This window comes from Salvelinus sp. IW2-2015, linkage group LG23, assembly GCF_002910315.2.
Source record: "Salvelinus sp. IW2-2015 linkage group LG23, ASM291031v2, whole genome shotgun sequence".
NCBI classification, from domain to species: Eukaryota; Metazoa; Chordata; class Actinopteri; order Salmoniformes; family Salmonidae; genus Salvelinus; species Salvelinus sp. IW2-2015.
In genome coordinates this window covers 22,151,333-22,165,200 of record NC_036863.1, presented here as the reverse complement: position 1 = coordinate 22,165,200, position 13,868 = coordinate 22,151,333, and the positions used below count along the sequence as shown (strand labels likewise).

At 42.7% G+C, this 13,868-nt stretch overlaps 2 protein-coding genes and 1 long non-coding RNA gene across 11 annotated transcripts in view; 2 read left to right on the top strand and 1 right to left on the bottom strand.

Annotated features, from left to right (window-relative positions):
* Positions 1 to 1,881, top strand: part of LOC111950908 (P2X purinoceptor 5) — a 62,198-nt gene extending 60,317 nt beyond the window's left edge. For 3 of the 6 annotated variants that reach the window (XM_023968838.2, XM_023968841.2, XM_023968843.2), the window contains 2 exons: positions 46 to 128; positions 277 to 1,881. In XM_023968838.2, the coding sequence (XP_023824606.1) occupies positions 46 to 128; positions 277 to 496 (303 nt within the window). In that variant the 3' untranslated portion in view covers positions 497 to 1,881. Of the gene's footprint in view, positions 1 to 45; positions 147 to 276 lie in introns of all 6 variants that reach the window. The other 3 variants (XR_011473898.1, XM_023968840.3, XM_023968842.2) reach the window with 3 other exon arrangements.
* Positions 1,881 to 3,290, bottom strand: LOC111950910 (ER membrane protein complex subunit 6). 4 transcript variants are annotated; one of them, XM_023968844.2, is made up of 2 exons: positions 2,873 to 3,290; positions 1,881 to 2,679 (listed from the first exon to the last, which is right to left on the bottom strand). In XM_023968844.2, the coding sequence occupies exon 2, from the start codon at positions 2,635 to 2,637 to the stop codon at positions 2,305 to 2,307; it is 333 nt and encodes a 110-aa protein (XP_023824612.1). In that variant the 5' UTR covers positions 2,638 to 2,679; positions 2,873 to 3,290; the 3' UTR covers positions 1,881 to 2,304. The 4 variants fall into 4 exon arrangements, with proteins under 4 accessions (XP_023824612.1, XP_023824613.1, XP_023824614.1 ...); XM_023968845.2 differs by having other exon boundaries at positions 1,881 to 2,676; XM_023968846.2 differs by having other exon boundaries at positions 2,976 to 3,290.
* A 1,992-nt stretch (positions 3,291 to 5,282) lies between these two features.
* LOC139022840 (uncharacterized) lies at positions 5,283 to 6,581 on the top strand. The gene is made up of 2 exons (XR_011473900.1): positions 5,283 to 5,417; positions 5,879 to 6,581. It is a non-coding gene; the product is annotated as an uncharacterized lncRNA (long non-coding RNA).
* The last annotated feature ends 7,287 nt before the right edge of the window (positions 6,582 to 13,868 follow it).

Sequence of the window (13,868 nt, the reverse complement as noted above, 5' to 3'; positions counted from 1 at the left end):
TGTGACTATTGTATGTCTTGACTTGAACCTTGCCTTTTGTTTCAGGGAAAATTTGCATGTGATATGATATTTGTCTACATGTTGAGCACGAGTTCCTTCTACCGAGACAGGAAATTTGAGATTCTCAAGTAAGACACTATGACATGGTATTACTACTAACTACAGAATTTACACTTTGAAATTATTTACTTTACTGAATAAACGACAGTCTTGGATTGTTTGCCTTGCTACTTCTCTCTGTCTGTCAGTAAAACAAATAAAACATCCCTTTAACAGGAAAGAACGGATCAAGAAGCACAAAGAGATTGCGAAGACATTGGTGAACCGAGACACAAGAAAACACAGGAAACATGCTGGGGAACAACACGAGCTTACCACACTCTCTACGAAAAACGAGGAGAAACAGGACCCTAAAACCGGAGAGAAAAACGAGGTTCACATTCTCTCTCCACGAACTGTGGGGCAACGGTATAATACTCACCCTCCACGACACTAACCGATTAATTCAGCGTGAGACACCAGACTAGAAGCTGCACGTAGGACAACTTACTGTTGAGATAGCATAGTAGAATACACAACTTTGTGTACACAACCAATAAACTTTGATTTTACGTGCAATTAAAACATTTGGTAGTGCATCAGCAGTTCTTCTGTCAGTCACTGACAGTAACTCTATTAGCCCATGTCAGCTAACACTTTATAAGATTGCTAGGTAAGTTAGTCTAGCCAGCTATCTAAACAAGAATTTGTTCTTAACTGATTTTCCTAGTTGAATAAATAAAATAAACCTTCAACCTGAATTACCTGCTGGGCTCGAAGGGAACGTGCCCATGGGCCCTGACCTCCAGGGGCCCTTTACCTCCAGAAGGCCCCCATTGATTTTGTTTATACACCCGGATATCGTATTAACATGGCATTTGTCAAGGCAAAATGTGTAGAACTGCAGGAAATGTTATTTTAAAAATTCTCGCTTAGGGCTCCCTAAAGGCAAGAGGCGGTGAGACACATGTGAGACACATTTTTATTTATCCTTTATTAACACAGGTTGTCCCATTGAGGTCAGAAGACCTGTTTTTCAAGAGAGACCTGAAACAAAGAAGTTCTGCTATTGTCAAGATGTCTAGACTGGGTCCTGTAGCAGGTGGAAAGTAAAACGAGGGTGGGTGAGGTCCTGATCCCGATGCCCACCCTCCTTCTCCTCTTCCAGCAGAGGTTACTGATGCTGATACATGGCTCTGGTTTTCCTATGTCTCTCAGGAGTGATGCATGTCCAGATTGGACATGATGACTGATGGGCTGGAAAATAGAAATTACATTGCTCTCCTCTCCTTACACTTTACTGCTGCAATGACAATGCAGACACTCCAAGAAGTGAGATATTTATCAAAGAGAAAAAGCACTATTCTATTTCTGACGTCTTATTTACTTGTTCCAAGATCGAATCATAATCCATCTGTTGAGGGGTCAATTAGGCCATGCAATCAAACCATTGCAGTGCTCAACTACATTATTATGCTAGCAGCGGTGTTCCTTCAAACCTTGACAGACCGCTTGTAGTAGAATGAAATCCTTGAGTCATATGATGGAATACCTCATCGTGAGAGAACGGTTGCTTTTTAACACAATTGAAAAATACACTGGGTCTAAGGTTGTCTATCATAAATACTTCTCATTTGGGATTGCTTGTAACTTCTGCCTTGTCCTGTTCAATATGTCTGTATATACAAAGTCAGAACTAGAGTATGAGGCAAGTTGTTGAATGTATTTCCTTTAAATGCAAAACATTGTATGATAATGCATTTTTAGGGCTAATGGCCATTGTTAGAACAATCATATCAGTTGTCTGCCAAATCTTATGATCAATAAATTATACAAACAGGTTGTATGGAGTTATTTATTTTGAAGGATCCAACCAGAGCCATTATATCCTATTTACACTACTTGAAAAATATTTTTGCATCAGGCACATTACTGATCAATGTTTATTATAACATGTATCAACTGCTAGATGACAAACATTTGGTAAATTCAGTTATCCTAGAGATGCAATAGAGCAGAGATAAACAATAACATACTGCAGCAGTTAACAGTTCAGTAAATAAGAGAAAGCAGGACATGTTTTAGTTTATGTATAAATAGAGTTGCTGACAGACATACTTCACGTAGCTGTATAATAAACAGTTAATCTAACAAGGTATTTAATCAATCGCCTATATCTACAAAGTTTTGCGGGAAGTTAGACAATTATAATTGGATTTACATGACATTAGGTTTAAAACTTGCTCAACATTATGGTCAATTTTATTAGTACACATGCACCATTCCGTAGAGGAAAGTCCAGAACAGGACGTAGGTAAAAAGACCTCCAACAAGCCCTCCTGTAAAGAGCATCCTCCGAGACTTGAAGCACTTGTTCCACCTGCGACTGGCCTTGATGATGAGAAGAAGGGAGAGGAGGAACGAGGCGAGGAAATAAAAGATAAATCCGTACAGTCCTGTGAGCCCAAGGATGCCCGCTGTCGCCCCCGACAGAGCTGACACCGACGTCCGGCAGTAGTCCAGCACTGCGGCGTTGCCCCTCACAGCAACCTCACTGATGAACTGTGGTCCTTCTCGTTTCGCTACGACTGAGGCCATGTCGGCACCTCCTTGTTTGTTTTCCAGCGATGACTGCTGCTGCTGCAAACAAGAGGTCATTAGAAAATCATTACATAATATTGAATGATTACATTGCTGCATATACGTTATTGTATCGTACAAATTCTGCATAATCTTGTTTAAAGCAAGCATTTTTGTCACTAGCGAACCGGCTTGTCAGCTGTCATCTGGACACTGGGAGCTAACGTTAGCAGCTAGCCAACGGTTTACTCACCGAATTAAAAATAATATAAAGTGCTTCGTTTATTTCACAAACACATCAAAGGCACATAGCTAGTTTGTGACACTTAATATTCCATGTCAATTGATTTACTAACCCCTTCACTTCTGTAATTACAGAAATAAAGCTAATTCTAGCTAAATAGCGCAAAGATAACTAAAATGCGACCAGTCTTTCTGAATCTGCCCTTTTYTTGCGAAATGCATTCTGGGACTTTTATTTTGCTCGTTTTTGATGAAGTCAATGGATGAATGTGCTTTTCAATTCAATTTAATCACACATTCATTTTCTTTATTTCAATTTTGTAATATCTTTAAACTGTATTTGTTGTGACCTGTGACCAAAACGAACTTTGGTCTATGGTGTCCGCCTTAGATCAAATTAGTAGCGCCCTCTGTTTACAATCGCTGGGCTCTGGATAAAATGTACAATAATTAATAGGCTAAGGAGCCTAATCTCAGAAGCTATCTCAGAAGCAGCTAACCATGGCGAACTATGTTCTGGACATAGATATTGAAATTACTTCAGTCAAAGTTGTGTTACTTGATATTAGATCAAAAACAGTAACGGATAGCTTATCTTTGCAAACCAAGACGGCTATCAGCAGCGACGAAACGCATGTATGTAGAGTACCAGTCAAAAGATTTTACACGCCTACTCATTCAAGGGTTTTTCTTTATTTTACTATTTTCTACATTGTAGAAAAATAGTGAAGACATCAAAACTATCTAATAGCACACATGGAATCATGTAATAACCCCCCAAAATTAAACAAATCCAAATATATTTTAGATTCTTCAAAGTAGCCACCCTTTGCCTTGATGACAGCTTTGCACACTCTTGGCATTCTCTCAACCAGCTTCACCTGGAATGCTTATCCAACGGTCTTGAAGGAGTTCCCACATATGCTGAGCACTTGTTGGCTGCTTTTCCTTTCACTCTGCTGTCCAACTCATCCCAAACCATCTTAATTGGGTTGAGGTCGGGTGATTGTGGAGGCCAGGTCATCTAATGCAGCACTCCATCACTCTCCTTGGTAAAATAACCCTTACACAGCCTGGAGATGTGTTGGGTCATTGTCCTGTTGAAAAACAAATGATAGTCCCACTAAGCTCAAACCAGATGGGATGGCATATCGCTGCAGAATGCTGTGGTAGCCATCCTGGTTAAGTGTGCCTTGAACTAAAAATAAATCACTGACAGTGTCACCAGCAAAGCACCATCACACCTCCTCCTCCATGCTTCACGGTGGGAACTATACATGCGGAGATAATCCGTTCACCTACTCTGCGTCTCACAAAGACACGGCGGTTGGAACCAAAAATCTCAAGTTTGGATTCATCAGACCAAAGGACAGATTTCCACCTGTCTAATGTCCATTGCTCGTGTTTCTTGGCCCAAGCAAGTCTCTTCTTATTATTGGTGTCCTTTAGTAGTGGTTTCTTTGTAGCAATTCGACCAAGAAAGCCTGATTTAAGCAGTCTCCTCTGAACAGTTGATGTTGAGATGTGTCTGTTACTTGAACTCTGTGAAGCATTTATTTGGGATGCAATTTCTGAGGCTGGTAACTCTAATGGACTTATCCTCTGCAGTATAGGTAACTCTGGGTCTTCCTTTTCTGTGGGGGTCCTCATGAGAGCCAGTTTCAGCATAGCGCTTGATGGTTTTTGCGACTGCACTTGAAGAAACTTTCAAAGTTCTTGACGTTTTCTGGATTTACTGACCTTCATGTCTTAAAGTAATGATGGACTGTAGTTTCTCTTTGCTTATTTGAGCTGTTCTTGCCATAATATGGACTTGGTCTTTTACCAAATAGGGGTATCTTCTGTATACCACTCTTACCTTGTCACAGCACAACTGATTGGCTCAAACGCATTAAGAAGGAAAGAAATTCCACAAATTAACTTTTAACAAGGCACGCCTCTCAGTTGAAATGCATTCCAAGTGACTACCTCATGAAGCTGATTGAAAGAGCTGAATGAAAGAGTGTGCAAAGATGTCATCAAGGCCAAAKGTAGCTACTTTGAAGAATCTCAAATATAAAATATATTTTGATTTGTTTAACACTTTTTTGGTTACTGCATGATTCCATATGTGTTATTTCATAGTTATGGCGTCTTCACTACTATTCTACAATGTAGAAAATAGTAAAAAATTAAGAAAAACCCTTGAATAAGTAGGTGTGTCCAAACTGCAACCTTTCAGTTACTGGCACAACACTCTTAACCGCTAGGCTACCTCCCACTTAAAGGATTCTACAAAAACGAACGATTCTAGCTTTAATTGTGCAGCCTTTTTAGCAGTTTAAGCTGCTGTGCGTTTGTTCTCAAATTGTATATAATCCTGTTGATTTATAGATTTCTTAAAAAAAATATATGATTGGGTTTTATTTTGCAGGCCAAAAAGCAGGACACTTGACAAATCATAACAACTCTGAATGAGTGCATCACATCTCTGCCTAGAGTCAAGCTCCAGAATGTCTGTAGAATTGGGGTGTCTGGACAAATGCATGCGGTTATATTCTGGAAAGCCCAAACAGGTAAAACATTTTTTGTGTCATAAATAGTGTGTCACCCACTATTAGGCCTATGTGATATAGATTTCTGATTTAGAAAACACCAGATCTCTTTATCCAAACAAGTCCTTTATGATCACTGTATACCCTCAGGCTGTGATTGGTCAGGTGTAGATAGCTATCAGCTCTTCAGACCTAGAGACACCAGTCAGCTGATCACCCGGCAGGATGGGTGCTGCAACAGTCATTTCCTGTGTACTCGACCAAACCCAGACTCACATCTCATCATAGCCACGGGCTTTGATTGTGTCACTATCTTCTGGTACATGAGACATATACCAGCGTATATATCACTGACAAGCTGAAATGTCTGTGTGGGTCCACCCACACAGACAGTATGGTGAAGAAGGTGCAACAGCGCTCTTCAACCTCAAGAGGCTGAAAAAAGTTGGCTTGTCACCTAAAACCCTCACAAACTTTTACAGATGCACAATTGAGAGCATCCTGCCGGGCTGTATCACCGCCTGGTACGGCAACTGCACCTGACAACTGCAGGGCTCTCCAGAGGGTGGTGCGGTCTGCACAACGCATCACCGGGGGTAAACTACCTGCCCTCCAGGACACCTACAGCACCCAATGTCACAGGAAGGCCAAAAAGATCATCAAGGACAACAACCACCCGAGCCACTGCCTGTTCACCCCGCTATCATCCAGAAGGCGAGGTCAGTACAGGTGCATCAGAGCTGGGACCGAGAGACTGAAAAACAGCTTCTATCTCAAGGCCATCAGACTATTAAATAGCCATCACTAGCACAGAGAGGCTGCTGCCTACATAGAGACTTGAAATCATTGGCCACTTTAATAAATGGAACACTGGTCACTTTAATAATGTAACTTTAATAATGTTTACATATCTTGCATTACTCATCTCATWTGTATATACTGTATTCTATACTATCTATTGCATCTTAGCCTATGCCGCTCTGAAATTGCTCATCCATATATTTATATATTCTTATTCCATTCCTTAACTTAGATTTGTGCGTATCAGGTATTTGTTGTGAAATTGTTAGATATTACTTGTTAGGTATTGCTGCACTGTCAGAACTAGAAGCACAAGCATTTCGCTACACTCAATAACATCTGCTAAACAYGTGTATGTGACCAATAAAACTTGATTTGAATTGATTTGATAGGCCTATAATATCATGTCTACATGACTGGGCTGATTTTGAGCAATAGGTGTACTTCATATACAGCCAGTGGACTCCTGATAAGTGCATGTCTATTGCACCCAGTTCACACTTATCCTATGTGCAGGAGTTTACTATATATACTGATAGATTCAGAAAGCTTGGACATTCTGCTTTTCACTTTGCATTTGAATGCAGGCTGGGGTTCCTGTCTGACTTCACTGTGACATGAACCATCAATTAATATATGGTGTCCATGCTTTGTGGTTCGGAGAGCTGTGCCATGATGACTGGCCAGTATGCAGCCAGCTGGGGCTACTTCAAAACTGCTACCAACCATTGGAACATAGATATGTGAGCACAATATCCTGGCCTCCTTCTTCTTGTTCTTCTTCTTGTTCTTCTTCTTTTAGCACTAATTCTATTTTAGTACAGAAGGATGTTATTACTAACATACTACATACTGAACATTATATGAATGGATGTGTTGTGTTATGTTGTAGGTTAGCTAACATGCAGCTGTGGATGTGTTTAACTATACCTGTGGGTACCAGAAGTCCGCACAAGAATAGTAAACCAACAAAACATTTACCAACTGGGGACATTTTATTGGTCCCCACAAGGTCAAATGCTGTTTCTAGGGGGTTTAGGGTTGAGGTTAGAGTTAGTGTTAGGGTTAGGGTTAGGAGCTAGGTTTAGTTTTAGGGTTAGGGTTAGGAGCTAGGGTTAGGCTTACAGTTTGGTTTTTGGGTTAGGGTCAGGGTTAGAGTTAGGGTAAGGGTACAGGTTAGGGTTGGAGTTAGGTTTAGGGTTAGGGTTAGGGGTTATGGAAAATAGGATTTTGAATGTGACTGAATTGTATGTACCCACAAGGTTTGCTTGCCAAGACTGTATGTGTGTGTACATGCTCTAATCTGAACGATGCTGGCTTTCCTGTGCACCTGCTCCCTGAGTGTGTGCCATCTGGCTGCGTGGCAGGGCAGACGTGCTCTGAGTGGCATGGTGTCCACGCCAACACACCTGTAGGGGCAGCCCTACGGGACTTCCAGTGTTCTGTCTACTCCTGCATGACTAACAGGACGGACACAGGTGAAGCCTGGGGAAGAGGGGTGGTCTGACCTTTGAATGTCAATAGTATTGCTGAACGAGGATTGGATAGGTTTAAGCGATATGGTAATAGCTCCACCTTACACTTCCTAATATTCTAGGTGAAAAACGAACCATTCTGTGCTTACACCTGTCCATCTTTCAGATCTACAGTAGTGCCTAAATGCTAATGGTAGGGGGGAGTCGAGGGCGCAGCGGTCTAAGGCACTGCATCTCAGTGCTAGAAGCGTCACTACAGACACCCTGGTTCGATTCCAGGCTGTATTACAACCGGCCGTGATTGGGAGTCCCATAGGGGGGCACACAATTGGCCCAGCGTCGTCCAGGTTTGCCTGGTGTAGGCCGTCATTGTAAATAAGAATTTGTTCTTAACTGACCTACATAGTTAAATAAAGGTTAAATACATTTGAAAAAATCACAACTTGACCATTGATTATATTGAGCTAACTATTTCTATCCCTATTTGCATTTGTCAATATAAGCAACTCAGCCCAGCTGACCTATGCCATGCCACTTGATTTCACTCCGCCAAATATCCCTGATCCCACCTCCTCCATCTCCTACTTCCTCTACTTCGATGGCTCTTACTTGGCGGTGGCAGCATCGCTCAATGGAGGAAATGTGGTGGCCATTCTTGTCGCCATGCTGAGTGGCTGGATGAATGAGCTAGGTACATTGATTCATAAACATTCACATACGGTCACTGACTTAGTCACAAACCCTGTAAATTTGTGTCACTTACAGAAGGATTGTTAAGTCCTGTTAAGTCCACGAGAGACAGAGCTACTGAGTCATTACACCTATTTCATCTTTTTACCTATAGAGGTGGAGGTGAGCGACTCCAGCCTGTATGAGATTCCAAGATGGCGTAGCAGTCGGGCGTATGTTTTGTTTGTCTTGTCCTGTCCCGTGTATATATTGCTTTCTTCGTATATATTTCTTACATATTTTTTATATTTGTAATCTCAATTTCCATCTACGGACTGAACATACTCTCCTGCAACTCGCCTCACCCAATGTGGTATGGATCTGCTATTTTTTATACTTTAGAACCAGAACCCCCATTATAAGTTAGCCAGCTAACTAGCTACTAGCTAATAGTCAGTTAGCCACTGCTAGCGGTCCTCACCGTTAACTCGGACATCAGCCAGCCTCAGCCCGGCCAATTCCTACCACATCTCCGGATTCCTACCGCAAGCTCTGAACCTTTACTCCGGATCATCACAGCTAGCTGCTATCCGAGTGGCTACTCCTGGCTAACGTCTCTGTCCCAAAGCAAGCATCGAGCTAGGTCTATATCCCGTCTAGCCGAAGAGATCCATCAGACAATTCCTGGGTTTCAATACATCTTTTGCCAATTGGCCTGGACCCTTTGCTGCCGATACGGAACCCCGCCGATCCATCCCGACTGGTCTGCCGATGTAACCATCCGAGGGAGTTTCAACAGGCTCTTCCGTTGCGATGTCCCCCTGAGGCCCATCTGYTAGCCTACTAGCCCCGGCCTGCTAGCTGTCTGAATCGCCTTGTCTCCAGCTCGCCTAGCTACTCATTGGACCCTATGATCACTTGGCTACGCACGCCTCTCCCTAATGTCAATATGCCTTGTCTATTGCTGTTTTGGTTAGTGATTTTTGTCTTATTTCACTGTAGAGCCTCCAGCCCTGCTCAATATGCCTTAGCTAGTCCTTTTGTTCCACCCCCTCTTTGTTCCACCCCGCTCTAGAGACTAAACCTCTCTCATCGTCACTCAATGCCTAGGTTTACCTCCACTGTACTCACATCCTACCATACCCTTGTCTGTACATTTTGCCTTGAATCTATTATTCCGCGCCCAGATATCTGCTCCTTTTACTCTCTGTTCCGAACACACTAGACGACCAGTTCTTATAGCCTTTAGCCTTTAACTCTTATCCTACTCCTCCTCAGTTCCTCTGGTGATGTAGAGGTTAACCCAGGCCCTGCAGCCCCCAGCATCACTCCCATTCCACAGGCGCTCTCATTTGTTGACTTCTGTAACCGTAAAAGCCTTGGTTTCATGCATGTTAACATTAGAAGCCTCCTCCCTAAGTTTGTTTTATTCACTGCTTTAGCACACTCCGCCAACCCGGATCTCCTAGCCGTGTCTGAATGCTGGCTTAGGAAGGCCACCAAAAATCCTGAAATTTCCATCCCTAACTATAATATTTTCTGACAAGATAGAACTGCCAAAGGGGGCGGAGTTGCAATCTACTGCAGAGATAGCCTGCAGAGTTCTGTCATACTATCCAGGTCTGTGCCCAAACAATTCGAGCTTCTACTTTTAAAAATCCAACTTTCCAGAAACAATTCTCTCACCGTTGCCACTTGTTATAGACCCCCTTCAGCCCCCAGCTATGCCCTGGACACCATATGTGAATTGATCACCCCCCATCTATCTGCAGAGTTCGTACTGTTAGGTGACCTAAACTGGGACATACTTAACACCCCGGCCATCCTACAATCTAAGCTAGTTGCCCTCAATCTCACACAAATTATCAAGGAACCTACCAGGTACAACCCTAAATCCGTAACCATAGGCAACCTCTTAGATATCATCAGGACCAACTTGCCATCTAAATACACCTCTGCTGTCTTCAACCAGAATCTCAGCGATCACTGCCTCAATGCCTGCGTGCGTGATGGGTCCGCAGTCAAACGACCACCCTGCATCACTGTCAAACGCTCACTAAAACAGCGAGCAGGCCTTTCTAACCGACCTGGACCAGGTATCCTGGAAGGATATTGACCTCATCCCATCAGTAGAGGATCCCTGGTTGCTCTTCAAAAGTGCTTTCCTCACAATCTTAAATAAGCATGCCCCATTCAAAAAATGTAGAACTAAGAACAGATACAGCCCTTGGTTCACCCCAGATTTGACTGCCATTAACCAGCACAAAAACATCCTGTGGCGTTCTTCATTAGCATCGCATAGCCCCCGCGATATGCAACTTTTCAGGGAAGTCAGGAATCAAAATACTCAGTCAGTTAGGAAAGCTAAGGCTAGCTTTATCAAACAGAAATTTTCTTCCTGTAGCACTAATTCCCAAATGTTTTGGGATACTGTAAAGTCCATGGAGAATGAGAGCACCTCCTCCCAGCTGCCCACTGCACTGGGGATAGGAAACACTGTCACCACCGATAAATCTACGATAATCGATAATTTCAATAAGCATTTTTCTATGGCTGGCCATGCTTTCCACCTGGCTACCACTACCCCGGCCAAAATCTCAGCACCCAGTGCAGCAACTTGCCCATGCCCCCCCCCCCTGCTTCTCCTTCACCCAAATTCAGACAGCTGATGTTCTGAAAGGTCCTAAACGATGTCATAACCACCATCGATAAAAGACAGTACTGTGCAGCCGTATTCATCGACCTGGCCAAGGCTTTCGACTCTGTCAATCACCGTATTCTTATCGGCAGACTCAATAGCCTTGGCTTCTCAAATGACTGCCTCGCCTGGTTCACCAACTACTTCTCAGATAGAGTTCAGTGTGTCAAATTGGAGGGCCTGTTGTCCGGACCTCAGGGAGTCTCTATGGGGGTGCCACAAGGTTCAATTCTCTGGCCGACTCTTTTCTCTGTATATATCAATGATGTTGCTCTTGCTGCTGGTGATTCTTTCTCTGTTCCACCTCTACGCAGACGACACCATTCTGTATACATCTGGCCCTTCTTTGGACACTGTGCTAACAAACCTCCAAACGAGCTTCAACGCCATACAACACTCCTTCCGTGGCCTCCAACTACTTTTAAATGCTAGTAAAACTAAGTGCATTCAACCGATTGCTGCCCGCACCCTCCCGCCCGACTAGCATCACTACTCTGGACGGTTCTGACCTAGAATATGTGGACAACTACAAATACCTAGGTGTCTGGTTAGACTGTAAACTCTCCTTCCAGACTCACATTAAGCATCTCCAATTCAAAATTAAATCTATAATCGGCTTCCTATTTCGCAACAAAGCCTCCTTCACTCATGCTGCCAAACATACCCTCGTAAAACTGACTATCTACCGATCTTGACTTCAGTGATGTCATTTACAAAATAGCCCCAACACTCTACTCAGCAAACTGGATGTAGTCTATCACAGTGCCATCCGTTTTGTCACCAAAGCCCCATATACTACCCACACTGCAACCTGTATGCTCTCGTTGGCTGGCCCTCACTACATATTCGTCGCCAAACCCACTGGCTCCAGGTCATCTATAAGTCTTTGCTAGGTAAAGCCGCGACTTATCTCAGCTCACTGGTCACCATAGCAACACCCACCCACCCTTATTTCACTGGTCATCCCCAAAGCCAATACTTCCTTTGGCCACCTTTCCTTGCAGTTCTCTGCTGCCAATGACTGGAACAAATTGCAAAAATCACTGAAGCTGGAGTCTCATATCTCCCTCTCTAACTTTAAGCATCAGCTGTCAGAGCAGCTTACCGATCACTGTACCTGTACATAGCCAATYTGTAAATAGCACCCCATATTATTACTTACCTTCTTGCTCTTTTGCACCCCAGTATCTCTACTTGCACATCATCATCTGGACATCTATCACTCCAGTGTTAATGCTAAATTGTAATTATTTCACCTCTATGTCCTATTTAATGCCTTACCTCCCTACTCTTCTACATTTGCACACACTGTACATAGCTTTTTCTATTTATTTTTCTTTCTATAGTGTTATTGACTGTACGTTTGTTTATGTGTAAGTCTGTATTGTTGTTTTTGTCGCACTGCTTTGCTTTATCTTGACCAGGTCGCAGTTATAAATGAGAACTTGTTGTCAACTGGCCTACCTGGTTAAATAAAGGTGAAATAAAATAAAATTCAAATGAGAAGCTGATCAGATGTGCCCTTAGAGTGGACAGTAGTGACCTGAGGGTGAGTCTTACCATCCAGGGGGAAAGACATGACCCGCTCAGCCTGGGCCAGGTGTAAAAAATACACCCCTCCAACTGCTCCCTGGACCACATAACCAGAGCGGTGTGCCGGGCATTCTGGACAATATCACCTCCATGATGCACCCTATCTTCCTTCTGGAAGCCGGAGTGCAAAGGATCATGGGCAGTGGGAGTGCCTTTTCCCATAACGTGGTGCTCAGACAGGAAGCAGAGGGTGTTTTCTTTACCTGTGGAATATGGGCAGGATGTGGACTCAGCTGTGGGCGTGGTTATGGTCTTTCATGGCAGACTATGAGTTATAAATTCACACACAGMGGGGCATTCCTATTTGTTTATGTCACGGATCCTTCTGGAACTTTCATTGCGCTCACCTGGCCCCTATTCCCACTGATTGTATTTGTATATGTTCACCATGGTGCTGTCCATTATTGTTACAATGTCCATTRGTTCGTGTGAGTACCTGTGCTGTGTGTTTAGGCTTTTCTGCCATTGTGGATTGCGCAGATGATTACGTGTCTCGTCCCGTGTGTTAATCATTGTGCGCTTGTGTTATTTATTCCTCGCTCTTTTGTTTGGGTTTCTACCCTGTGTTTTGTTACGTGTTTGTTTGGTCTTCGTCCCCGTGCCTTAACACAGCACGCCGTAATTTGGGTAAATAAAAAAWAWAAAAAACTTTTACGCATTCCTGCGCCTGTCTCCCCAATCATTCATGCCAACGTGACAGTTTACTTTAATATTTGAATACTTGAATAGTTTTTTTTCTGATTGGCTAACAGTGACTATTACAATCAACATCATGCTTATTTTACTATTCAGTGATATCCTCAGAAATGTTTATGAAATTCACTGTGCAATCTCCAATCAAAATGATGTCTCACATTTATAGTACAAACTAAAAGTTAAATTAGGCCTACAGTAAGGGGTAAGTGGTAATGTAGGACATAGTTAACTACAGTAAAATAATGTACTGTATTTGAAATGTTTGCATTGGTGAACTTGAACTTTTAACTAAAACATTGTTTTGCTATCTCTAGCTTACACATCAGTGTTATTAACAAGGTTTTACTATTGTTGATCATTACAACTATCATTTATAATGATTACAACTATTTAATGCTGTTTTTACTAAATTATCAAATTGTTATGTTATCATGGCGCATGTAAAAGAAGTCTAACTACAGTATATAATAAGTCTAATCTCACGAGACAAGTTTTTTTCCAACCACAATCTTAGTCACAGGAACAGACTCACCAACAACA

What these genes read in the sequence shown, in the direction of transcription:
- LOC111950910 (XM_023968844.2), bottom strand. Translation starts at nt 2,637, where the DNA reads ATGGCCTCAGTCGTAGCGAAACGAGAAGGACCACAGTTCATCAGTGAG.